This window comes from Dicentrarchus labrax, unplaced genomic scaffold (genome assembly GCF_905237075.1).
Source record: "Dicentrarchus labrax unplaced genomic scaffold, dlabrax2021, whole genome shotgun sequence".
NCBI lineage: Eukaryota > Metazoa > Chordata > Actinopteri > Moronidae > Dicentrarchus > Dicentrarchus labrax.
In genome coordinates, this window is record NW_026136715.1 from 2,066,490 (window position 1) to 2,086,939 (window position 20,450).

The 20,450-nt window shown below is 38.6% G+C and overlaps 2 protein-coding genes across 4 annotated transcripts in view; both read left to right on the plus strand.

Moving 5' to 3' along the window:
* LOC127377051 (macrophage mannose receptor 1-like) overlaps window positions 1-20,450 on the plus strand; it is a 92,728-nt gene that overhangs the window by 60,252 nt on the left and 12,026 nt on the right. The gene's annotated exons all lie outside the window — the stretch shown is intronic.
* LOC127377049 (uncharacterized) lies at window positions 5,493-15,983 on the plus strand. 2 transcript variants are annotated; one of them, XM_051424610.1, is made up of 7 exons: window positions 5,493-5,623; window positions 8,102-8,422; window positions 9,128-9,457; window positions 9,635-9,733; window positions 10,395-10,493; window positions 12,168-12,205; window positions 13,773-15,983. In XM_051424610.1, exons 1-7 carry the CDS (start codon window positions 5,584-5,586, stop codon window positions 14,016-14,018), a joined length of 1,173 nt encoding a protein of 390 aa, XP_051280570.1. In that variant the 5' UTR covers window positions 5,493-5,583; the 3' UTR covers window positions 14,019-15,983. The 2 variants fall into 2 exon arrangements, with proteins under 2 accessions (XP_051280570.1, XP_051280571.1); XM_051424611.1 differs by lacking the exon at window positions 9,128-9,457.

Here is a 20,450-nt window from a genome sequence, read left to right on the forward strand (position 1 = left end):
AGCAACAATTATTTGTCTAAAATTCAAATTTATCTGATCATAGGTTTGCTAATACTGTTTGTTCAAGATGTTCCCCTTTTTCAAAACCATGTCTGATTCTATTGTGTTAAACTACAGCCACAGACAAATAGTCACCACAGTCTGTAGTGAATGATCATTAGTCATTTCAGGGCAGTAAGATAAGACAGAACTTATTATTTAAATAATGAAAATAATAATAATCAAGTTGCAGTAATATGTCTCTGAGTCCTGGACCAGATCTTATTTTTAGATCCTGGAGCACTTTTATCTTTTATTATGTTGTATAGTGTCTGTCTATTGTCTTTGTTGTTTGTTGTTATTACATTTTAAATTCAAATACTAGCACATTAAGGTATGTCAAAAACAACACAGTGACAGGCAGACAGTCCGGGCTGTCGACAGATAACAGGTGGACAGGTAACAGTCAGACAGGTAGGCGGGTTCAGACAGGAACATAGCAAAGAACTGACAAAGGAAGAAAGGATCAACAAAGGGCACAGACATGTGTGATCATGAGCTGGTATACAGTGATTGGCTGGTGGAGGTGGGTGTGGTTTGCACTCAGCTGCAGGAGAGAGAGGTGTGGGGAAGGATTGTGATTGTGTATCTCAGTTGCTAGTCATTGTGTAATCACTCTACCCTTTATGTTGCAGTAGTGTGTTGGACCCGGGGCCGACACACAACAGAAGAGACAAGCGGAGGGAACTTTCACAAACTTTTGAAGTGAGCTAAGCTGTGTTAATAGTGTGTGCGGCTGACAATTACAATAAAGTTGTCTTGTTTATTAATCTCTGCTGTGGTCCGTGTGCTGAGAGAACCCTCGGTAGTAGCGACGTGCTACAGGCTGATCAGGGATGAGGCGCAGGTGGGGAGATAGGCAGGAAAGGTCAGATGGAACTGGATGGAAAAGGGTCATTGTAGAGCAGGATGGAGTGGCAGGATGTGGGAGGACAACAAGTGAGAGGGCATCTGGTGGACAGGAATGGTAATGAATGTGATGAAGTGGGAATGCGCCTGCAGGAAGAGACAGAGGCAGATTGTGACACTGGCTGATGGTCTTGTTATTTTTTGTAGGTCATACAGAGGCATCAGTATTAAATGTTACATTGAATGCAGACATACATATTAATGGAAGAGAAGTATTTGATCTAAGCGCTGGAAATACAGACAATTCATCAGTTATAACTCAGGCAGGACGTTCAATTGACTTTCTTCTTACACATACTGTTTAGTTCATAGGAAAAGCCACCACCCATATATATTATTTAATATTTTACATTTCATTTCATATATTACAGCAGTTGATGTTTATTAAAATGTGCATTGTTTTATGTTTTTAAAAGGGTCACTGTGCTTCCTGCACTCAGGCATTGTAGTAGAAATGTGTTGTTACACCATTCAGCCACAAGAGGAAGTATACCCTTAAATGAGCGCTTCTGTCAGGAGTAAACCGGGTCAAAGCACATACATTGCACCAGTGATGTGTCATCATGGAAAAAATTAAATATACATAATAAACAAATAAATTAAATGGTTATATTTATCACATGGTTTGAACTATAAAATAATTTTCCATTTAACTTTTCAATTTGAATTGTTTTTTTATAAAAAAACGAATTCTCACATTTCCCATCAAATACGGGGCACAGACGCACAGTGAGGCAGCAGCAAGCTGAGCCTCACCTTGGATTGCAATCCCTCACAAACTGTGCTCTGCCATGCAATGAGAGCGTGTTACTGTCTCTCTGTATGTCGCCAATCAAATGTTTCTAACACTTTTAATATATGCCCCTCTGACTTTCCATAGTTTAGCTGATGTATATAATATATGTGTGTAACCTGTTTCGTGTGCTCGGCGATCTTACAAAGGCAGTGAAGAGGCACTAGGTGAGGCAGGCAGTTCACTTGCCTCATGGTAGGGGGCACTCCTGAGCCCACAGATTCTTATGCTACTGCACAGCTGCAGAGTCAGTGACAGCGAGCTAGCATCTTACAGTCTGTGCTTACTATTACAGAGTCAAGTGCAGAGATTCATTTTCTTCCCTCTCGCCCTGCCTGATTTCAGAATGGAGGATCTACAAGCTCAAACAATTTCCTAAACTGGACTTTCAGTTGAAGCAGGGGGTAATTATTAAAGGAAGAGCAACACCGGTTTGTATGTGTAAAGAATGCTGATATGAGATATGAAATATAACCCGTTAACTGCTGCTGATCAGATGGTGAATAATCTACTCTGTTGGGTTCATGTATTTGTAAATCTGATTCTGATGAAGTCAGTGCCTCACCGGACGTCACTGCATTGCACGGTAGTGCTAAGAGAAAACGCTGGACAGAAACGTGTTAACAATGTATTTTGCAGTGCCAGTAAAGGAAGGAAATACTAAGTCACATTGAGTCTTTATTCACATGTGCAACAAAGTAAACAGCCTATATCAGGAAAACAGTGTACTGTACAGAAACACAGCTTTAAACTTTATTCACTGATTTTGGTGAAAGTGGATTATATTTCATAGAAACAAATATTATCTGGTTTTCCCTCTGATGTCCTCGGCTGCTCTCTGCCTCATCTCTCGGACAGATAACATTAGCTTTATTGTTACTAAAGAATGGAGCTAGCTGAGCAAAGTGTTAACACAGCCGGCCCGAACAGCCTCCAAGTCTGATGGAGGCCAGTGTGACAGGGAATAATCCGAGCTGGTTTTCTTGCTGGGTTTGGTTCCTTGTCTCTTTTTTTTTGCTCATATGTGACTCAGATCTGTTATTTTAAAAAGTGTCAAATCACATGGAATCTGATCTTTTCAGATTCCTATTTTTTTGCAATGTGACCTTTTACGCTACTATAGATCGGCACTCAGCTGTGATGGAGGTAGTCAGTGCAGGGACAGTAAGCTGTTGGACCTCATAGGTTTTTGGGGTGACACTTTTAGTGACTTATTTATATACACACACATATATGTATATGAAAAATATAGAAACATCCATCCATAGATATATCCATGGTTTACAACTGTGGTTATCCTGTCATTTTCTTTTGCTCTGTTTGCAAAGAAAGTGGATGTTCCTTCTTAAATCATACCTGCTTTCCGTCCAGAGGTGTGGAGTGTATCAGGAGAGGAAAGATGCACCCAACAGGAACATAAAGTGTAGTGGAAAATCAACAGATTCCGAATTGATCAAGTACATTAGAATGAATACATGGCTACAGTCATGGATTAAGATCAGTGTATATGATGGAAAAGTGGAAGCAGAATGTGCCAGAAGCCACTAAATCTGCACTGTTACAGCCGACACAGACCGCGTTAGCTGTTAGAAGGTAGTTCAGGCTCAAATTGGAGGGCAGTTTTTAAATGCACGTCAGTTAAACAAAAGGTTAATGAACAACAGGAACAACACCTTTTTTTCCACATTCACACCTCTTGCAGAGGTTCTTGAATAAGTGTGAACTCCTACAAAGCGCACTATGAATAGATCTGGCAGAGGTCATTTTGAATTGAAAGAAGCTAAATATTGTTTACTCAATGTGACCATCCTCATAAAGTTTACATTTAAAGTTAAAAGCACTCAAATCAGTATTTCATTGCTTTGTACAAAACCGTCTCTTTTTCTTCTCGTACACTCTGCTCTGTTTCACACATTGACCACAAACATCCACTGTGACTGTGAAGTTCAGTCTTTTCAAAATGTGTCTGACAAACACCAACACCACTTCAGCAGCATTAACAGGCTGTTACAGCAACTTTAACTTAGCAACGGTTTATTTAATTCAAATGTGTTCTTTATTTTACAAGACAAAATCAACATTGTCATCATCAGTTTCCAGATTGCCTGTTTCTGAGCTTCTCTAGTGTTCCAGTTTTTGTTTTTAAATTCTACACGTAGCAGTTTTAAAGTTACTAACTTCTTTCACGTAATGGTGGACAGACCACGCTGTTCCAGTAAGAGCAGCAGACTCTTCCTGTCTAAAGAAGTTTATATTTATCTCAGCAACAGATTCTCTGTCCTTAGACCACATCCTCTGTTGGTAGAGTGGCAGAAAGCATTTGTCACCCAGAAGTTTCTGAGAGAGGCCTCAAATGCACTGAATTCCAGGTAAAAATGCATTGCCTTCCCTTAAATCAAAGGCTGTTCCCTAAAGTGACAGGAGAAAAATGCAGCTGTCCAAAGTAAAACTCTGGGCTTTAAATGAGTACTGTCGCATTACTGCTGTACTGTTGAAGCTTCCAAACAACCTCACATCTCTACTCTCATTTAAATCTAGTAACTAAGGCACATCATCCAGCAACTACTTAACCTTAGACATCCCTCATGGAATCACTAATGTTGGCAGAACTGATTTCAGGTATTATGCACTTGCTTTTATTTTGAGTTAACTGAAAACTTCCCTGAAATTAGAGTCTTACATTCCCCTTTGAGATTTTAAAGCTTTATTATAGGAGCTAGTTAACTGTAGCTGGGTACTGGAGCTAGCGAGAAAGGGTTAACACAGCCGGCCCAAAACCCCCCAAATTATGAGGGGGGCCAGTAAAAGGAAAAAAAAAAACGGTTTTTTTGGGGGGGTTCAAAAACAAAAAAATAAAAATTTTAAAAATTTTTAAAAAAAAAAAAAAAAAAAAAAAAAAAAATTTTTAAAAAAAAAAAAACAAAAAAAACAAAAAAGGAAGGAAGAATTTTTGGGGATTCATGTAACAGTTTTCAATAATTTCTCATTTATTGTGTAATATTTGTGTGTCTGTTTGTGGATTGGTTTATTGTGAATGAACAATGGAAAAGTGAGCGTAGTATGTTAGCTGGGAAGAGTTTGATGCATTGGAGTACAGAAAGCATAGCTTAGTTTTATGTAAAAGATTTTCAATGTCATGGCTGAATATTTAGATAATTTTGAGTATATGGACAACATGGATGGATGAAGCTCCTACAAACTGAAGAGTGGACGAGGGCGAGAAGGGCAACAGGCAGAGGAGGGTGAAGCAGGAGAGAGATTTCAGAACAAGCCTTAATTTCTCTCTAATGTTGTCAGATAACAATCTGGCAAAAAGCAGTGACTGAAATGTTGTGAAATTGTCCATATGGGCTGGTACTTCCTTCTTATTGCACACTGCCACCCCTAAACACCAGTGCAACGCTTGAGTTTTACCCCCACAAGCATTCAGCGAAGATCTGCCCTACTCTGTCTCTGATTGGCTACTGTTAGGTGCCTTTATTAGTTTGTATTTTTGACCATTAAACTATTAAATCTAAAAATTGTTTAAATTATAAATACAGTTGTAAATTGACAAAATGACTTTATTTTTTTATTTTCTGCCGTGTGGACATACTGACGATCACACTGTTTTGTTACAAGAACATGACCATTCATTTACCTGCAATGAGTTTAATTGTAGTGTTAACGAACCGTAAACATGTAGGAAACCTGCAGTAGAAATAAAGACTGATGGAGAAGGGAGGAGAGTAGAGCTGTGTGTTGTGTTTAGAGGAGGGACTCCATCATTTAAAGAAGACAGAAGTTCCTGGTTTACCAGTGAGGAAGGAAGAGAGGCAGCAGTAAACCATCAGAGCGTCAACATGAAAGTCCATCACACCTTGATCTGTTTCTTCTTCCTCTGTGAGTACATTCACTTTGTATTTCTGTGCGTCTCCTTTATTATACGTCATATTTCTTTATTTTATTTATTGCTCAGTAGTGTAACAGTTTCTCATGAGGTGGTCCTAAAACAATCTCACTTGAACTTTCTTTTTTTAATTTTATGCCATGAACACTGATTCTAATTGGTCCGAAGGTGTGGATGAACTTTTAGGAATAACGCAGTATAAACAGACAGCTGTGATGTGTGTTTGCAGTTCTAAATGAATGCACCAGTGTTAAACTATAGTAATATTGACTTAGCCAAAGAGATCGGTGGCGATTTGTACCGTATGAGTCACTTCCTGTTTAGCTGGATGCTGCACCACAGACACCAGAAACTGTGAGGCTTATGAACTATATTTATAATGTTAAAACAGAAAAGCAATTCAATTGCTGCAGAAATTTTGTCCCTTTTGGGACTCAAAAAAGGACTAAATGAGTCACTAAAATGTATCATTTGTCCTGTGTAGACGTACTGAAGAGCATACTGGTTTATGAAGAAAAAATGACCATAAATTCACTGATAATGAGTTTTAATGACAGTTTTAATTAAAAGTCCATCACACTCGATCTGTTTCTTCTTCCTCTGTGAGTACATTCACTTTGTATTTCTGTAGCTCTCTCATTATTATACGTTCATTTTCTTTATTTTCTTTATTGCTCAGTAGTGTAAAAGGTAAGTTTGGTAGAGACTGACAGAGTCAGACTGCTGAAGCTTCACATTAGCTCAGAATACATTTTTACACAGAACGAGGACTGTGGATTTTGTGCCCCTTCACTTATATTGAAAGTGCTTTAATAAGAGATCTCTGTGTGGTCAGTATGAACAGAAGAAACAATTACAGAGAACAAAACTCAATGAACACACAAGCTATTACTATTTTAAGACAGGTCAGAGGAAATGTGTCAATACTTTCAAATATAGTTCATGACAAGTACTTGTTACTTCCTCAAAACAAACTGCAAATAAGGAAGCAAAATGAACGCCACAAACTTACAGACTGTAGTCAAGGAAAAAAACATAAGTGGGTTTTCACTTTGTTTTATTATATAATCTTCTGTTATGTTGCCATGGAGACAGTGAGTCAAACTCAGCAATGTAAGCCCTGTTTCATATTTTAAAATTAAATTTGTCAAATTAACTATTAACAGTCCATATGTTGTGAATTTTGTGTACCATTGGACATACTGACAACTATCACTGAATCAGTTTGATACTGAAGAAATCTTAAAAACCAGAGGATTCTCAGGTTCTGAACGCTCCCACTGTACACTTTAATTACGAGTTATGTGGATATCGGAAAATCCCAAATCCCATCCGTTCCAACTGTGGCTGTTGTCTTAAGTCACAGCGTTCACTTTCATCATGAAGCAAATAATTCATTTCATTTAGCCTCTGGAAAGAGGAAAATAATTTGTGTGTCTAACCTGTGATTCAAATCTGCTGCTAAATGTAATCTTCCTCGGCCCATGCTACACACTTCCACAAAGTTTCAGGAAAATCAGACCAGTAGTTTTTCCATAATCCTGCTGACAGTAAAACAAACAAATACATGACTCTATTTACTGCTCATGAATTCTCTGGCTTCCACTGATCGACTTATAAACCGTCCACGTTGTCTACAGTGGCCTCCATGTTTACCTCTTTACAACAGCATGCTGTATATGACGTCTTTGTTATTGTTCTTCACTCTGGAATCTGATATTGGCCACATTTAGAAAATAATGTGATCAGTGAGAACAATAAAATCTGATCTGATCAATAAATCAGAATTGAGTGCTGAGGCTTGCAGTGTGAACGTAGTCTGTGATCCTCAGTCACAGACTGTGGTTGAACTGGGCAGCTCCCAGTGTGACTCTGTGGATGTGTGTTAATGTGAAGCAGGAAATGTTGTGATCAATTCAGTTCAATTTCCTTAAAGGAGTCATCCCAAAGGGATCAATAAAGTGAAGTCTAAGTCTAAGTCTAATTCAATTCAGTTTTATTGACAAAAGTTATCTCAGGTCAGCAAGACCTTGGTGACAGCGGCAAGAAAAAAACGTCCTTTAAAGAGGCAAAAACATCTGACAGACCCCGGCTCTCTAGGTGGCTGCTTGTCTGCCTCGACCAGTTGGGGTTAGAGAGAGAGAGAGAGAGAGAGAGAGAGAGAGAGAGAGAGAGAGAGAGAGAGAGAGAGAGAGAGAGAGAGAGAGAGAAGGGATTGGTGCTAAAGAGAGAAGGACAGAGACAGAGACAAAGGTGCACAACAACAGTAACAACAACCATACTAATAGAAATGACTGATGATGATGATGATGATGATGATGATGATGATGATGATGATGATGATGATGATGATGATGATGATGATGATGATGATGATGATGATGATGATGATGATGATGATAATAGCCACAACAATGGGGCATCTTACAGAAAGTACAGTCAGTAAATAATGATTGTTCATCTTTTAACAGCTCTGCAGGATGGAAACACTCTGGTCAATGCCCAAACCATTGTCTATACAGGAACTGGAGGAGGAGCTGTCAAAGTTAAATGCTTTTCTTATTATGGAGGCAGGAAGTTCTTCTGCAAGGAAGGATGTAATCAAGAGGACATTCTCATTCAAACTACTGGTGTTACAGCTCACAATGGCAGATACAGCATGACATATGACGGAACTTTTACAGGAGGAAATGTTTTTGTGACCATCACACAGCTGACCAAGTCAGACTCTGGACTGTACTGGTGTGGTTCTGGAGCTCAATACCAGCTGATTGAAATCATCATTGTAGATGGTGAGTTTCTATTTAAAGTCATTAAGATGTTCTTTCTTGTCTGAAGAAAAGTTTCACTGTTCACTGACGGCTGCTCATAGATTTTGTTGTTAAATTTTTTTTATCAACGTGTACTGTTTAAAATAAAAATGTTTAGTCTGTCTAGTTCTCATTCATTTCAGTGTCAGTTTTAGTTTTTTAAATAATAATATGGTGGCTATTCATCAGGGGCAAGATTTAAGACCTTCAGAATAGGTATGACTGTAATAGGTAAGATAAATCAACTCAAGCTAGCCAGACTAATATGAAAGTCTGGCTGAAACTCAACATGAAACTTAAGTTCTGGCTAATCTTGTTTCCTTGCACTACTTTCTGATGGGACTATTTTAAAGCTGAAAGTTCACATACATTTAATTATCAGCTGAATCAGTCACTTTTTACAACTTACACTTACAAAGCATCAAAACAAATCTAATGAAATCAAATCCAGTTGTGGGCAGAATGAGAGATTATGAGGATCTTTGGTGGAAGAATCTAAATCAGTTAGATGGTTACACCACGACCAGCAGTCACAGACTGGTTGAACTGAGCAGCTCCAACTGGGACTGTAGATCAGATCTGGAACAGGAATTATTGGGATTTCTTACAGGAACTAAAGATTATTGTGATGAGACTGCATCATCTTAAGTACAGATAGTAACTGTTGATTGTTCATCTTTTCAACAGCACTGCTGGATGGAAATCCTCCTGTAAGAACCTTCTATCCAAGACCTGGAGGAAGTATCACAGTTGCTTGTTTCTTTACTGTCTCTGGAAGCAGGAAGTACTTCTGTAAGGACGACTGTAAAGAAGAAGATATTCTTGTTGAAACAACTGGTGGAAGAGATCAGAAAGGCAGATACAGAATTAGATATGAAGGAGGATCTGCTACAGGAGGATTTGTGTATGTGAGCATCACACAGCTGACCCAGTCTGACTCAGGACAGTACAGGTGTGGTCTGGACAGACCTTTCTTACCAGACCCTTACCAGGAGTTTAGGATCATTGTCACAGATGGTGAGTTTCCATTTAAAGTGGATTGAAAATGAATGAAAATGTCTGTTTGTGTCTCTGGAGGTCTGAAGAAAGTTTTCACTGACAGCTGCTGATGTTTTAAATTCAATAAATTGAACACTGATAAATGCCGCAGGATTTCTTTCTATCAGTATGTTGTTGTTTCTTTGTCGTCCACAGGTTCAACCACTTCTAAACCAAACTTGACTCTACCGGCTGTTTCAACATCAGTCCCATCAACCTTCACACCAACAACACAGCAGACAACAGCAACTACAGGTACATCCACACACTGTATTTGATGAAAGTCTGACTGAAAGCAATTACAGTTAACTGTCCTTCCAGCACCTAGCAAACCTAACAAAATGTGTATTAATGTGTGCATGTACAGTAGATCTGTAATATGGTGTTCAAAGTGCATGAATTTATTAAAGTGTGTATATTACTACAAGATTTAGCTCCATTAAACACATACAACAACTTGATGAGGCAAATTTATTCACATTCACATTCAAACATCAGTTATTCCAGATTGTACAACTGACCAATCATGAGCTCTGTCTTTTCCTCTAACTGCTCCAAACATGGCTGACTCACTACTCAGTGTATGTTTTTTAGAAAGACCCTTATCAAAGAACCCTTTATAAGAAAATACTGAGGAACATCATGCTGTATGGATGTATGGCTGTGGCTAAGTAGAGTGGGTGGTCCGCGAATTAGGAGGTTGGCGGTTCGATCCCTGGCTCCTCCCACTGCATCTCAAAGTGTCCTTGAGCAAGATATTAAACACTAAATTGCTCCTGAAGTTCTGCCATCAGAGTATGAATGTCTATGAATGTGACATGTAGTGTAAAGCTCTTTAAGTGATTTGTAGAATAGAGTGCAGCCCATTTACCATAACACCATACCATAACTCGTCCTTCTCCTCAAACCACTGCAGATGTGTGGCTGTATGTGGGACTGACTCTGGCTGCCCTGGTTGTGCTATTATCACTGGCTGTGCTGGTGTACTGCAGGAAGAAGTCTACTAAACCCAAAGGTGAGGCAACAGGAAACACACGCAACTTCCCATTTGTAAAATTAAAGAAACCATATTGTGCTAATTTTCAGGTTCATACTTGTATTTATGTTTCCTTGCTTTAATGTTCAAAAAACACATGCCACTGCATCCCTTTTCACCCTCTGTCTGAAACACTCCTGCCCATAAAGAATGATATGATCACTTTAACCTTTGAAACAGACAAGCCATTCAGAGTTTAGTCACAACACACAAGTATGTAGATAACCTCATGTTGTGCACTGTATGGCTGTATATAGTAGTAAGCACCATAAACGTCAGAGCCTTTTATACAATAGTCATTCGGATTAAACAAGCATCACTGATTTGAGTAATCGAGTTTCTCGAGGAATTTTTTCAGCCCTACACAGTTGCTTCAGTTATTTTAAGGATTGAAACATCTGATCATAGACATGAACAAAATGTCTGGTCAGTCAAAATAACTCTGCTTTGAATGCCGTTGTGCCATTCAGACAAGGTAGTAGCAGTCCCAGTCTAAAGGTTCCCTCAGCTCAGACAGTCCACCATGGCCGACCTGAAAATACTTTTTCTGCTGACAAGACTGAGCCACTCAGCTGCCATTCAGATCTGTATCTGAGGGTCTTAGTCACCGTTATCAGGTCACCGATGACACTGAGTAACAGACAACTTGCCTCATTCTAGGTGTCATTCTCTTTTGCAAATTCTGATTCAATAATATGTCTTGCAAAACTCTTCTGGTTTTATTATTTCTTGTGTGATTTGATGATGTGATAGCGGGTAGCTGTGGCTCGAGTTGTAGAGAGGGTCATCCGCTGATCGCACGGTTGAGGTTCGATCCCCACATCCTTCTATCCACATGTTAAAGTGTCCTTCAGCAAGACACTCAACTCCAGTTCGCAGCCCCTGTTTGCCACTGGGGCTGTACAGTCCTAATTGTCGGTCCCGAGTCCGGCTAAATTGGGAGAGTTGTGTCAGAGCATAAAAAGTTAAAGCCAGGTCGATTCTCAGATCTACAGATGATACACTGCCAGGAGCAAGCCATAGTGTAATCATTTAAGTAGGGTGCACATACAAGAAACAAAATGATCCTGTATGATCCTAACGTTCCTGTATCAGACGGGATGGGCAGTAACCCCAACCTGACTGTAAATCAAGCTGCCTACAAGTCTTCCTCTATTTTGGATTCTACAGTAGAACCGCCCCTTCTACTGTCCTCTGTGTTTCATTAGTTTATCATGTCAAGTTCACCAAAGACCTTGTCTCAATCCAGAATCATTATGTTAGCAAGACTAGATACACTCAACATCTATTGCATGTCTGTCCATCCTAGGAGAGGGAGCCCTCCTCTTCTGTTTGTCTTCCTGAGGTTTCTTCCATTTTTTCCCTGTTAAAAGGGATTTTTAGGGGAGTTTTTATTCCTCTAATCAATGGTCTTAGGACAGAAGGTGTTTGAATGTTGTTGCATTGTGATTCTGGGTTAAATCAAATTTGACTTGACTTGACTTTAACTGCTACGCAACCTGTTCAACTTGGAATAGCACATCTTAATGTTTGCTAAAATAATGCTTGAATCATTTATTAGGGACAGAATGTGTCAAAGTTTGTTTCTATTCGACTAAACCTGATCTTTCATCAGTGGGTTGTCATTTTTTAAACACAGTTTTTTTCTTTTAGAACCTCGTGAGGAAACAGAGTACACTTCTGTCACAGAGGTGAGTTTTGGTCAACTTTAAACATCATACAACACTACGTTCTCTGAATGCTGGGCTACTTGTGGTTCCTATAGTCTCTAAAAGTAGAACAGGAGCCAGAGCCTTCAGTTACCAAGCTCCTCTCCTGTGGAACCAGCTTCCAGTTGTGGTTCGGGAGGCAGACACCCTCACCACATTCAAGAGTAGGCTTAAGACATTCCTCTTTGATAAAGCTTATAGTTAGGGCTGGATCAGGTGAGTCCTGAACCATCCCTTAGTTATGCTGCTATAGGCCTAGACTATCGGGGGATTTCCCATGGTGCACTGAGCTCCTCCCTTCCTCTCTCTTTCTGCACTCATTCATGTTCCATTAATGCATGTTACTAACTTCACTTCTTCCCCGGAGTTCTTGTGCTTTCTCGTCTCGCAGGTTCTTGTCGATCCTGGTGGAGCCTCCTGCCATGGTCCTGCTAGATTGCCATTGCTAATACTGTTGTTGCTGTGCACCTGTCTGTCTGTCTCTGTCTCTCTCTCTCTCACACCCCAACTGGTCGAGACAGACGACCACCCACCTAGAGCCGGAGGATCTGTCCTAGGTGTCTGCCTTTTAACAGGCAGTTTTTCCTTGCCCTTGTCGCCAAGTGCTTGCTCATGGTGGTACTGTTGGGTCTCTGTAAATAATGTTAAAGAGTTTGGTCTAGACCTGCTCTATTTGAAAAGTGTCCTGAGATAACTTCTGTTATGAATTGGCGCTATACAAATAAAATTGAATTGAATTGAATTGAATACAAGCATCATCAGTGTTTGTGAAATTAGCTGATATTAAAACAAACCAATCCCCTCTTATCCATTAGACCAACTGAGTGTATGAGATTATTAGAGAGAACAGATGGAGCAGATCTCCTGTAGAAGACCAAATTAGTTATTTCAGGACACTTTTTAAATAGAGAAGCTCTAGACGGAACTCCTTATAAAATTATCTAAGAGGCAGAAACCTCGAGCAGGCCCCGCAGAGAGAGAGAGGGAGCCTGCATCCTTTTAAAAAACATGATGCTGATCATTTTATTTGTACATACCTCTCACAAAATGTATCTCACAGACCCAATCAGCAGTGTTAGAGGGGGAAAGTTCTAGCTGCCTTTGTTTCATATTAACTTTTGTTAAATGCCTCTTTTCATTAATTTATTTGGACAATGTCTGCAGTTCAAGAAGCAATCAAGAATCAAGCATTGTAAAACTTCTGCATGCTGTGCCAGTCAGTAACATGCAAAAAATAGTTTAATATCAATACAATATTCAATATACATATGCATTTTTATTATTATTCAAGGTTTTATCCCAAGCATTATGTAAAGTTTTGGCATTTTGCAAATGATATGGTTTAGTACATTGAATCATTTAAGTGATATCACTTAAATTGTGCACACATAACAATCTAAATTTGGCTATTGGCAAACTTTTTCTGAAGTTGTACTAAATGAAGACTCATTTAGGAAATAAAAGAGCAGACTCTCACTGCTACATTTGCATCTGGTGGACATTAGATATCAGACTGAAACATTCCTTAAACACTCTTTTCTTTTTCCAGACTGAAGACGACTCGAGTAACCTCATCTACTCTAAGTTGAATTTTTCCAACCGGACCGTTGGCTCACCCAGCAGCGCCCCCGGTGGTGACAGTGATAATGTTGTGTACTCTGTGCCTCGGGTAAAAGCAAGCTCTGATACCAGCCGGGCCGGAGATATTCTGCCTGTGTACTCACATGTAGTCTGTGTGCCAGTGCTCCTTCAAAAACCCTCTTGGAGCTCAGTACTGGCTCTTTCTCCTCCCTGAGACAACCATTTTGTTTTGGTTTGATGGTTTAATTACAACAGAGCACTCAAACACTTCTCATGCACTCATCTCCCTGATCTCATATACTACTGTTAGTTAGGTTTTCCTTTTAGGTTTATTATTTGTGTAGATTAACACAAAAATCTGTGTGATATTAATTTTTCACGTAATAAGATGTTATAGTTCCGTCCTCAGTGACATAAACACAATAGTGCTGCCTCAACAGTTTCCTTCAGGCTAGAGCTACTTTTACTATATCAATCATATTTATTTAAAAATGAAAAAGTAATTTTATTATACATTATTAAAGTATTATCACTGTATCACAGTAAGTTATTTTGGTTAAGATTAAGATAAGATGGTTTACAGAAATTGTAACTTTTCTGAAAATTAAAAAGATTCATAAATAGAAACAAATATTTAGATATGAAATATAATTTCTGAAGTGTGATGTGGACATGTGTATTTCTAAAAGACTTTGTTTCACGATAGTACACGAAACTGCCTACATGTTTACACACATTCTGTTTATGCCCTTTAGGAAATTACTGAATGAATATTTGGAATGAAATCTGATCATCAAGGCTCTGGTGCCATTTTGTGTTTTAGATGTGTAATATTATTCTGATGTTTTGCTTCATGACAGTCGAGTCATGCCGATTTAAGCTGAAAGGGCACGTGCCCCACCAGATATTTGATAGCTTGAGTTATTTCATTTTATTTTTTAAATTTCATTTCTATTTTATAATACGTAATTATAGTCATTTAATATATAGGCCCACTCAGGGTGCAATGCATGTAAACATGCATAAATGTTAATGAAAACTCTTATGTCTCAAGTCACTGCTGACTTTTGAATAATGCTGTAGCTGTAAAACGAGTGGAGAGTATTGCAAGATTTTGTTGGAAAACAAATGAAATACATTAGTGAACTCTTTACTCCTCATCGCTTCATTTAAGTCTCTTCTTAAAACACACTTTTATAGTCTTGCCTTCTGGTGATCCTTTTAACCACAGTTTTATTGTTTTAGCTTTCATTTTTATTTGTTGTGTGGTATATTTTTCACACAATATTCATATTAGCTGTAACGTTACATGTAATTTCTATCTTGGTTTAACTTTGGGCTTATTTTGTCTCCATAGGAGATTTCTTATGAACTGGGCTCAGGGCAAGGGCATTAGATCTGTCAGAAAATACCAGGAATATTTCCTGTTATGTTCCAGAGAACCAGGAAAAGTTCTTGACAAGGACATGGGATAATAAATTGGGGAGATCGATTACTCAGTTTGTACATGATGCTCACAATTTCTTCTTCCACCACAATTGCTATGTTTTACATGTTTATTGCTTATATATATATATATATATATATATATATATATATATATATATATTACTGATGGTACTATGATTCTTAGTGTTTGAGTCCTGATGTTTTTGTTGTTTTACCCTGTAAATTACTTTCCTTTAAACATTATCATTATTATCATTATCATACTAATATGTTCAGTATCACTTTTGTGACTTGCCATACATTCATTAACTCCCTTATTATGTCAAGAGAAAACATAATTTGGTCTGCATCACCTTTATTTTCTGTTGCAAATGAGTTGTATATCAATGTAATTTAGAAAGATTTACAATCCAAGCCTTTGAGAACAACTACTTCAACACTCCAGCAGCAGAGCTTGAAATAAAAGGCTGCAGACAGATGGCGAGCTGGCCTTCTTGCTGTTGGACTAGTCAGTAATATTAGCTTGCTATGTCTTGTGTTGTTGCACTTGCTTGATGTTTGGCTGTGTTAGCAAAGTTGACAACTTGCTAGTTTTTAAGCAATGTGATCTTAACAAATGCACATGTGCAGCTGTACATATTTCCCACAGCGGTATTGGAGATGAGGGTGCCAAATCGCTTGCAACAATAATATGTATCTGACATTCATTAAAAAATCCAGAATCCATGAATATGCAAATGTAGTTCACACCTTATTTTTTATGTTTTGTTTCAGCATTTTCCCATTTTAGATTCTTTTCACAACGCTCCTTCATCCTCTTTATTTTGGCTTCATAAAATAGACAATGGGATGTCAAACACACAAAGGAGCTTGACTACAAAACATGTTCACTCATTAAGAAAATCACCAAGATATTATGATCCATCTTTGGACTTTAGATGAATGATGAGTAAGGAATAATAATAATAATCATAATAATAGCAGTGAGCATCAAGCAGGACCATGGCAGCAGGCACCACCAGGATCCATGAGAATCTGCAAGACGAGAAAGCACAAGAACTCAGTGAACTTAGTGATATGCATTAGTGGGACATGAATGTGAAGAGAGGGAGAGGAAGAGAGTGAAAACACAATAAATAATATTGCAGTTGAAAAATTGTTTTTCCAAGGTGGTTCATGAACAGAAAAGTGTATTTTATAGTTGATGTTCCGTCACAGTGCAGACAGAATGGGGAAGTCTGGAGTTACAGTGAGTTCCCTCCAAGACACATGACTAATGTCTTTGCAGTCCACTTTAAGAAGCTTTAGAGTTGGCCCCAGTGAGGAGGAGGATGTTTTTTAATTTTATTTTGAATTTTACAGGGAACCAGTGCAGAGAAGCTAGTACAGGAAAAATATGATCTCTTTTCCTAGTTCCTGTCAGTACTCGTGCTGCTGCGTTCTGAATTAATTGGAGCATTTTAATGGATTATTGGGGCAACCTGATAATAAGGAATTGCAGTAATCCAGCCTAGAAGTAACCAATGCATTAATTTGTTTTTCTTCATCTGTCTGTGACAGAATGTGTCAAATTTTTGCAATGTTACCCATGAAAAAGGTTTGCTTTATGTGGGAGTAGGACCTAACAAGGTAATACCATTTAAAGTAACTGTAGACAGTGAGTCTCTGAGGTATTTGGGGCCTAGTACAAGAACTTCAGTTTTGTCTAAGTTAAACATCAGAAAGTTGCAGGTCATCCAGGTTTTTATGTCCTTAAGACATGCTTGTAATTTAGCTACTTGATTAATTTTATCAGGCTTGATCGATAAATATAACTGGGTATCATCTGCATAACAGTGAAAGTTAATGGAGTGATTCCTAATAAGTGGTTTGACTTATAGGCAAACTATAACAGATCATGGGTTGGGTTTGCTTGTAAGAGGAGAAGGGGGAGCTCTAACCTCTCTAGGCACTTTACTAAGGTCAATGTGAGGGCTGCAGTCAGTAGTCATTCAGCTCTTGTAACTGGGTCAATTTAGAACCTGAATGCAGCACACTTTGGCAGGGAGTCAGTTGATAATGACCTTTATTTTCAGTTTGTGGAACAACAGAGCAGGCAGAATCTTTAGAGTCTTTACAGGAATTGAAGAGCTTGCAGGTGGGTGTGATCACACAGTGGTATGTGTGGCAATATGCTCAGAGTCTCTGAACCACAGAAACTCACAGGAGAGGAGATGGTCAAACTCACACTTGGTAGTCGTCGTGGGGGAAACACCAAACCACCCTGGAGAGAGGCAAACTGAAACCAAGAATGGAGAAACCAAGTTTGTGGTCGAGGACAGAAGGCTAAGGTGATATTTGGGGAAGAGACAAAGCGGGATGGTCAGAAGCAGGCAGGGTCAAAACCAGGAGATCCATCCGAATAATACTGGAAGGTCTTGCATGAATACAAAGGGACAATCTGGCAACAAGTAACTCGTGAGGAGTAGAATTTATACTGGCTTAATTGGTGATCAGGAGCAGCTTGTGTGCACAGGTGAGTAGAGTGGCTAATGAGGAGAAGGGGCAGGTCAGTGGAAAAATACTGAGATGGCTGTTTCTATGAGTATATCACAATCTTACAAAAGTTACTGTACCATGTAATTTTAAAATAGGTGTTTGGTAACTCTCAGTGACCAGCAGGACTAATAAAAAAACAAGATAAATAAACAATATAAATATAAATATGCAGAGGGAGGTCCTCCTCCATCTGTATATGTAAAGTAGTAATATGAGCACATGGATGAGGCAGGTAAACAGTGACAGTGAAAATGATCTTCCAGTGTAGAATAAAAAAGATTAATATATTGCTCAACAATTAAATGATTTTTTATATGCTTATACCCAGTGTAGACTGTCTTTAAATGAGTGCAACATCCTGGAGTAGTTTTAGAAACACATGCAAATTCTCTGTCAGTGTCAGGACAGTAATGTTCCATCATGAGCTGCTAGTCAGGTTCACTACGTCCAGATCTGCAAAAGTGATAACATCTGTTTCTGACTGGCTTTTCTGTGTGTATGCAAAAATTGAACTCAGCACATTTAAATAGAAGATGGAGACTGCACTGGAATCAGACAGTGAGGAGAGAGTCAGACGTGGAGAGACACAGGAGGAGGAGGAGGAGGAGGAAGAGGATGACAGTGAGCCGATGAGACTCTCAGTAAGTTCCATGTTTCAGCTCCTCAGGAGCTTCTGTGAGCATCCATGATTTATAAACACACCGCACACACTCAAACACTGAAGGAGGCCATGAGTTGTCAAGGGGTCAAATAACAAATCATTCTTGTAATTATTAATGTGTGCTGAATATACCTAAAATAGAAAATGAACTGGAGGAAATTGTCTATGATAAAATAATTGGCCGATTAAATGATGATGATGATGAAAATAATGATTCATGACAACCCTATATATATTGCTTCAGCAATTTATGCCCTCAAACTGTGAACTCATGCACTCATACCATCAATACCACCTTTACTTGATTTGTCTTTGACCTCCGACACTCTCACTATAGATCACATGGACAGTTGTATCATATATACATATATATTATTTTAAGGCTTTTCTTACAGAATCAGACATATACAAGAAAAAAGATATATAAATAAATATCTATGAAATAAAAGTAACAGGCTACCAAAGTGCTTAAGAGTGCTATTTATCAGATCTCAAACAAAGGTCATGACAAATTAGCTGGGTGAGCTTCTCAACTTCTTCCAGCTTGCAATAAATTGTTGAACTAAAGGTCCAGTGTGTAACATTTAGGAGGATCGCGCGAGGTTGCCTTCCTTGGAGTCCACCATGTTGAAGCGCAATGTTTCTACAGTAGCCCAGAACAGACAAACCAAACTCTGGTTTGTCCTTTTGCATTTTTCACAAGTTTTCGTGGCCACCATAGATTCTTATGCACACTTCTTCCCCAGATTTCCATGCAGAGAAGAGCAGTGTTCAAGTTGTTGCAATCTGTAACTTCACCACTAGATTCCACAAAATCTAAAGCTCTGGTTCTGTAAGAAAGTAACAGTTGGGCAGGACAAATAACACCTGCACAGGGCCTGACCTCAGACCCATCAGTACATTTCTGTATGCATCAGAATGCTCAGATGACTTGGAGAGTCAAGATTCATTCTGAGATCAACTGCAATTTTAAACTTGCAATGTGTTTCTAGAAAGTAGAAAGCAGGAATTGGACTGTTTGTCCGTCTAACAACAGAGGAATCATCAGAGGACATTCAGAGTATGCAGAGTGGGAAAGCACAGAGATGGATTGCTTCACTATAGAATTTTATGAGAGGTTCAAGGAAAAAACCATTGAGCCTTTATATGGCCATATGAACATCTCATATCTTTATATGCAGATGACGTCATACTTTTTAACAGGTTTGAAGGATAGGTTTCCCCAATTAATGATTGTTTAATCAAAACCTTTGGAAATAGATCAGGGTACAACTCAATGTTTGTATTAATGTTTTTGAACAAAGATAAAAGATTACAGCCCATTATAGATGCACCCGGATAGCTCATCTGGTAGAGTTACCGCCCACTGTGCCAAGGCTGAGCCCTTGCAGCAGTGGCCCAGGTATCGAATCAGCTCTGTGGCCCTTTGCTGTGTGTCATCCCCTCTCTCTAGATTAGATTTCATTTTATTTTCTGACATTTTATCAACTAAAGCAGTGGTTCTCAAACTTTTTCTGGATTGCCCTCCTTCAGAAAAAGTTCACATCCCACCACCCCACAATTTTTAGTAATCATTAACGATGATAGGAAAATCAAAACTGATTAAAAAAAATAAGCTTCATGTTGACTTTTTGTGAAATGAAGGTCAGCACAATAGCATCAGAAAACTCTTAGTTACTTATGTTCTCAACTTAAATCACATTAATTCAAATATGTTTCACTCCCCATATTTTTAACACCGTATCTGCAGTGGATCTGTGCCCCACCATGGTAATCCTAACCCTTATTCACAATTTCAGAATCACTGGACCAAACAATCAATAGATTATTCAAGAAAATACCTGGCAGATTAATTGATAATGTTCAGAATTGAGTAATAATTGAATAAGTCACAGCCCAAGTTCCAATCAATATTTCAGTCTTTCGATCATGACACTACTTCTGTTTCAAACAGAATTACATCCCTCTTTCTCAGCACAGAGTTACAGTCAGTTTCTA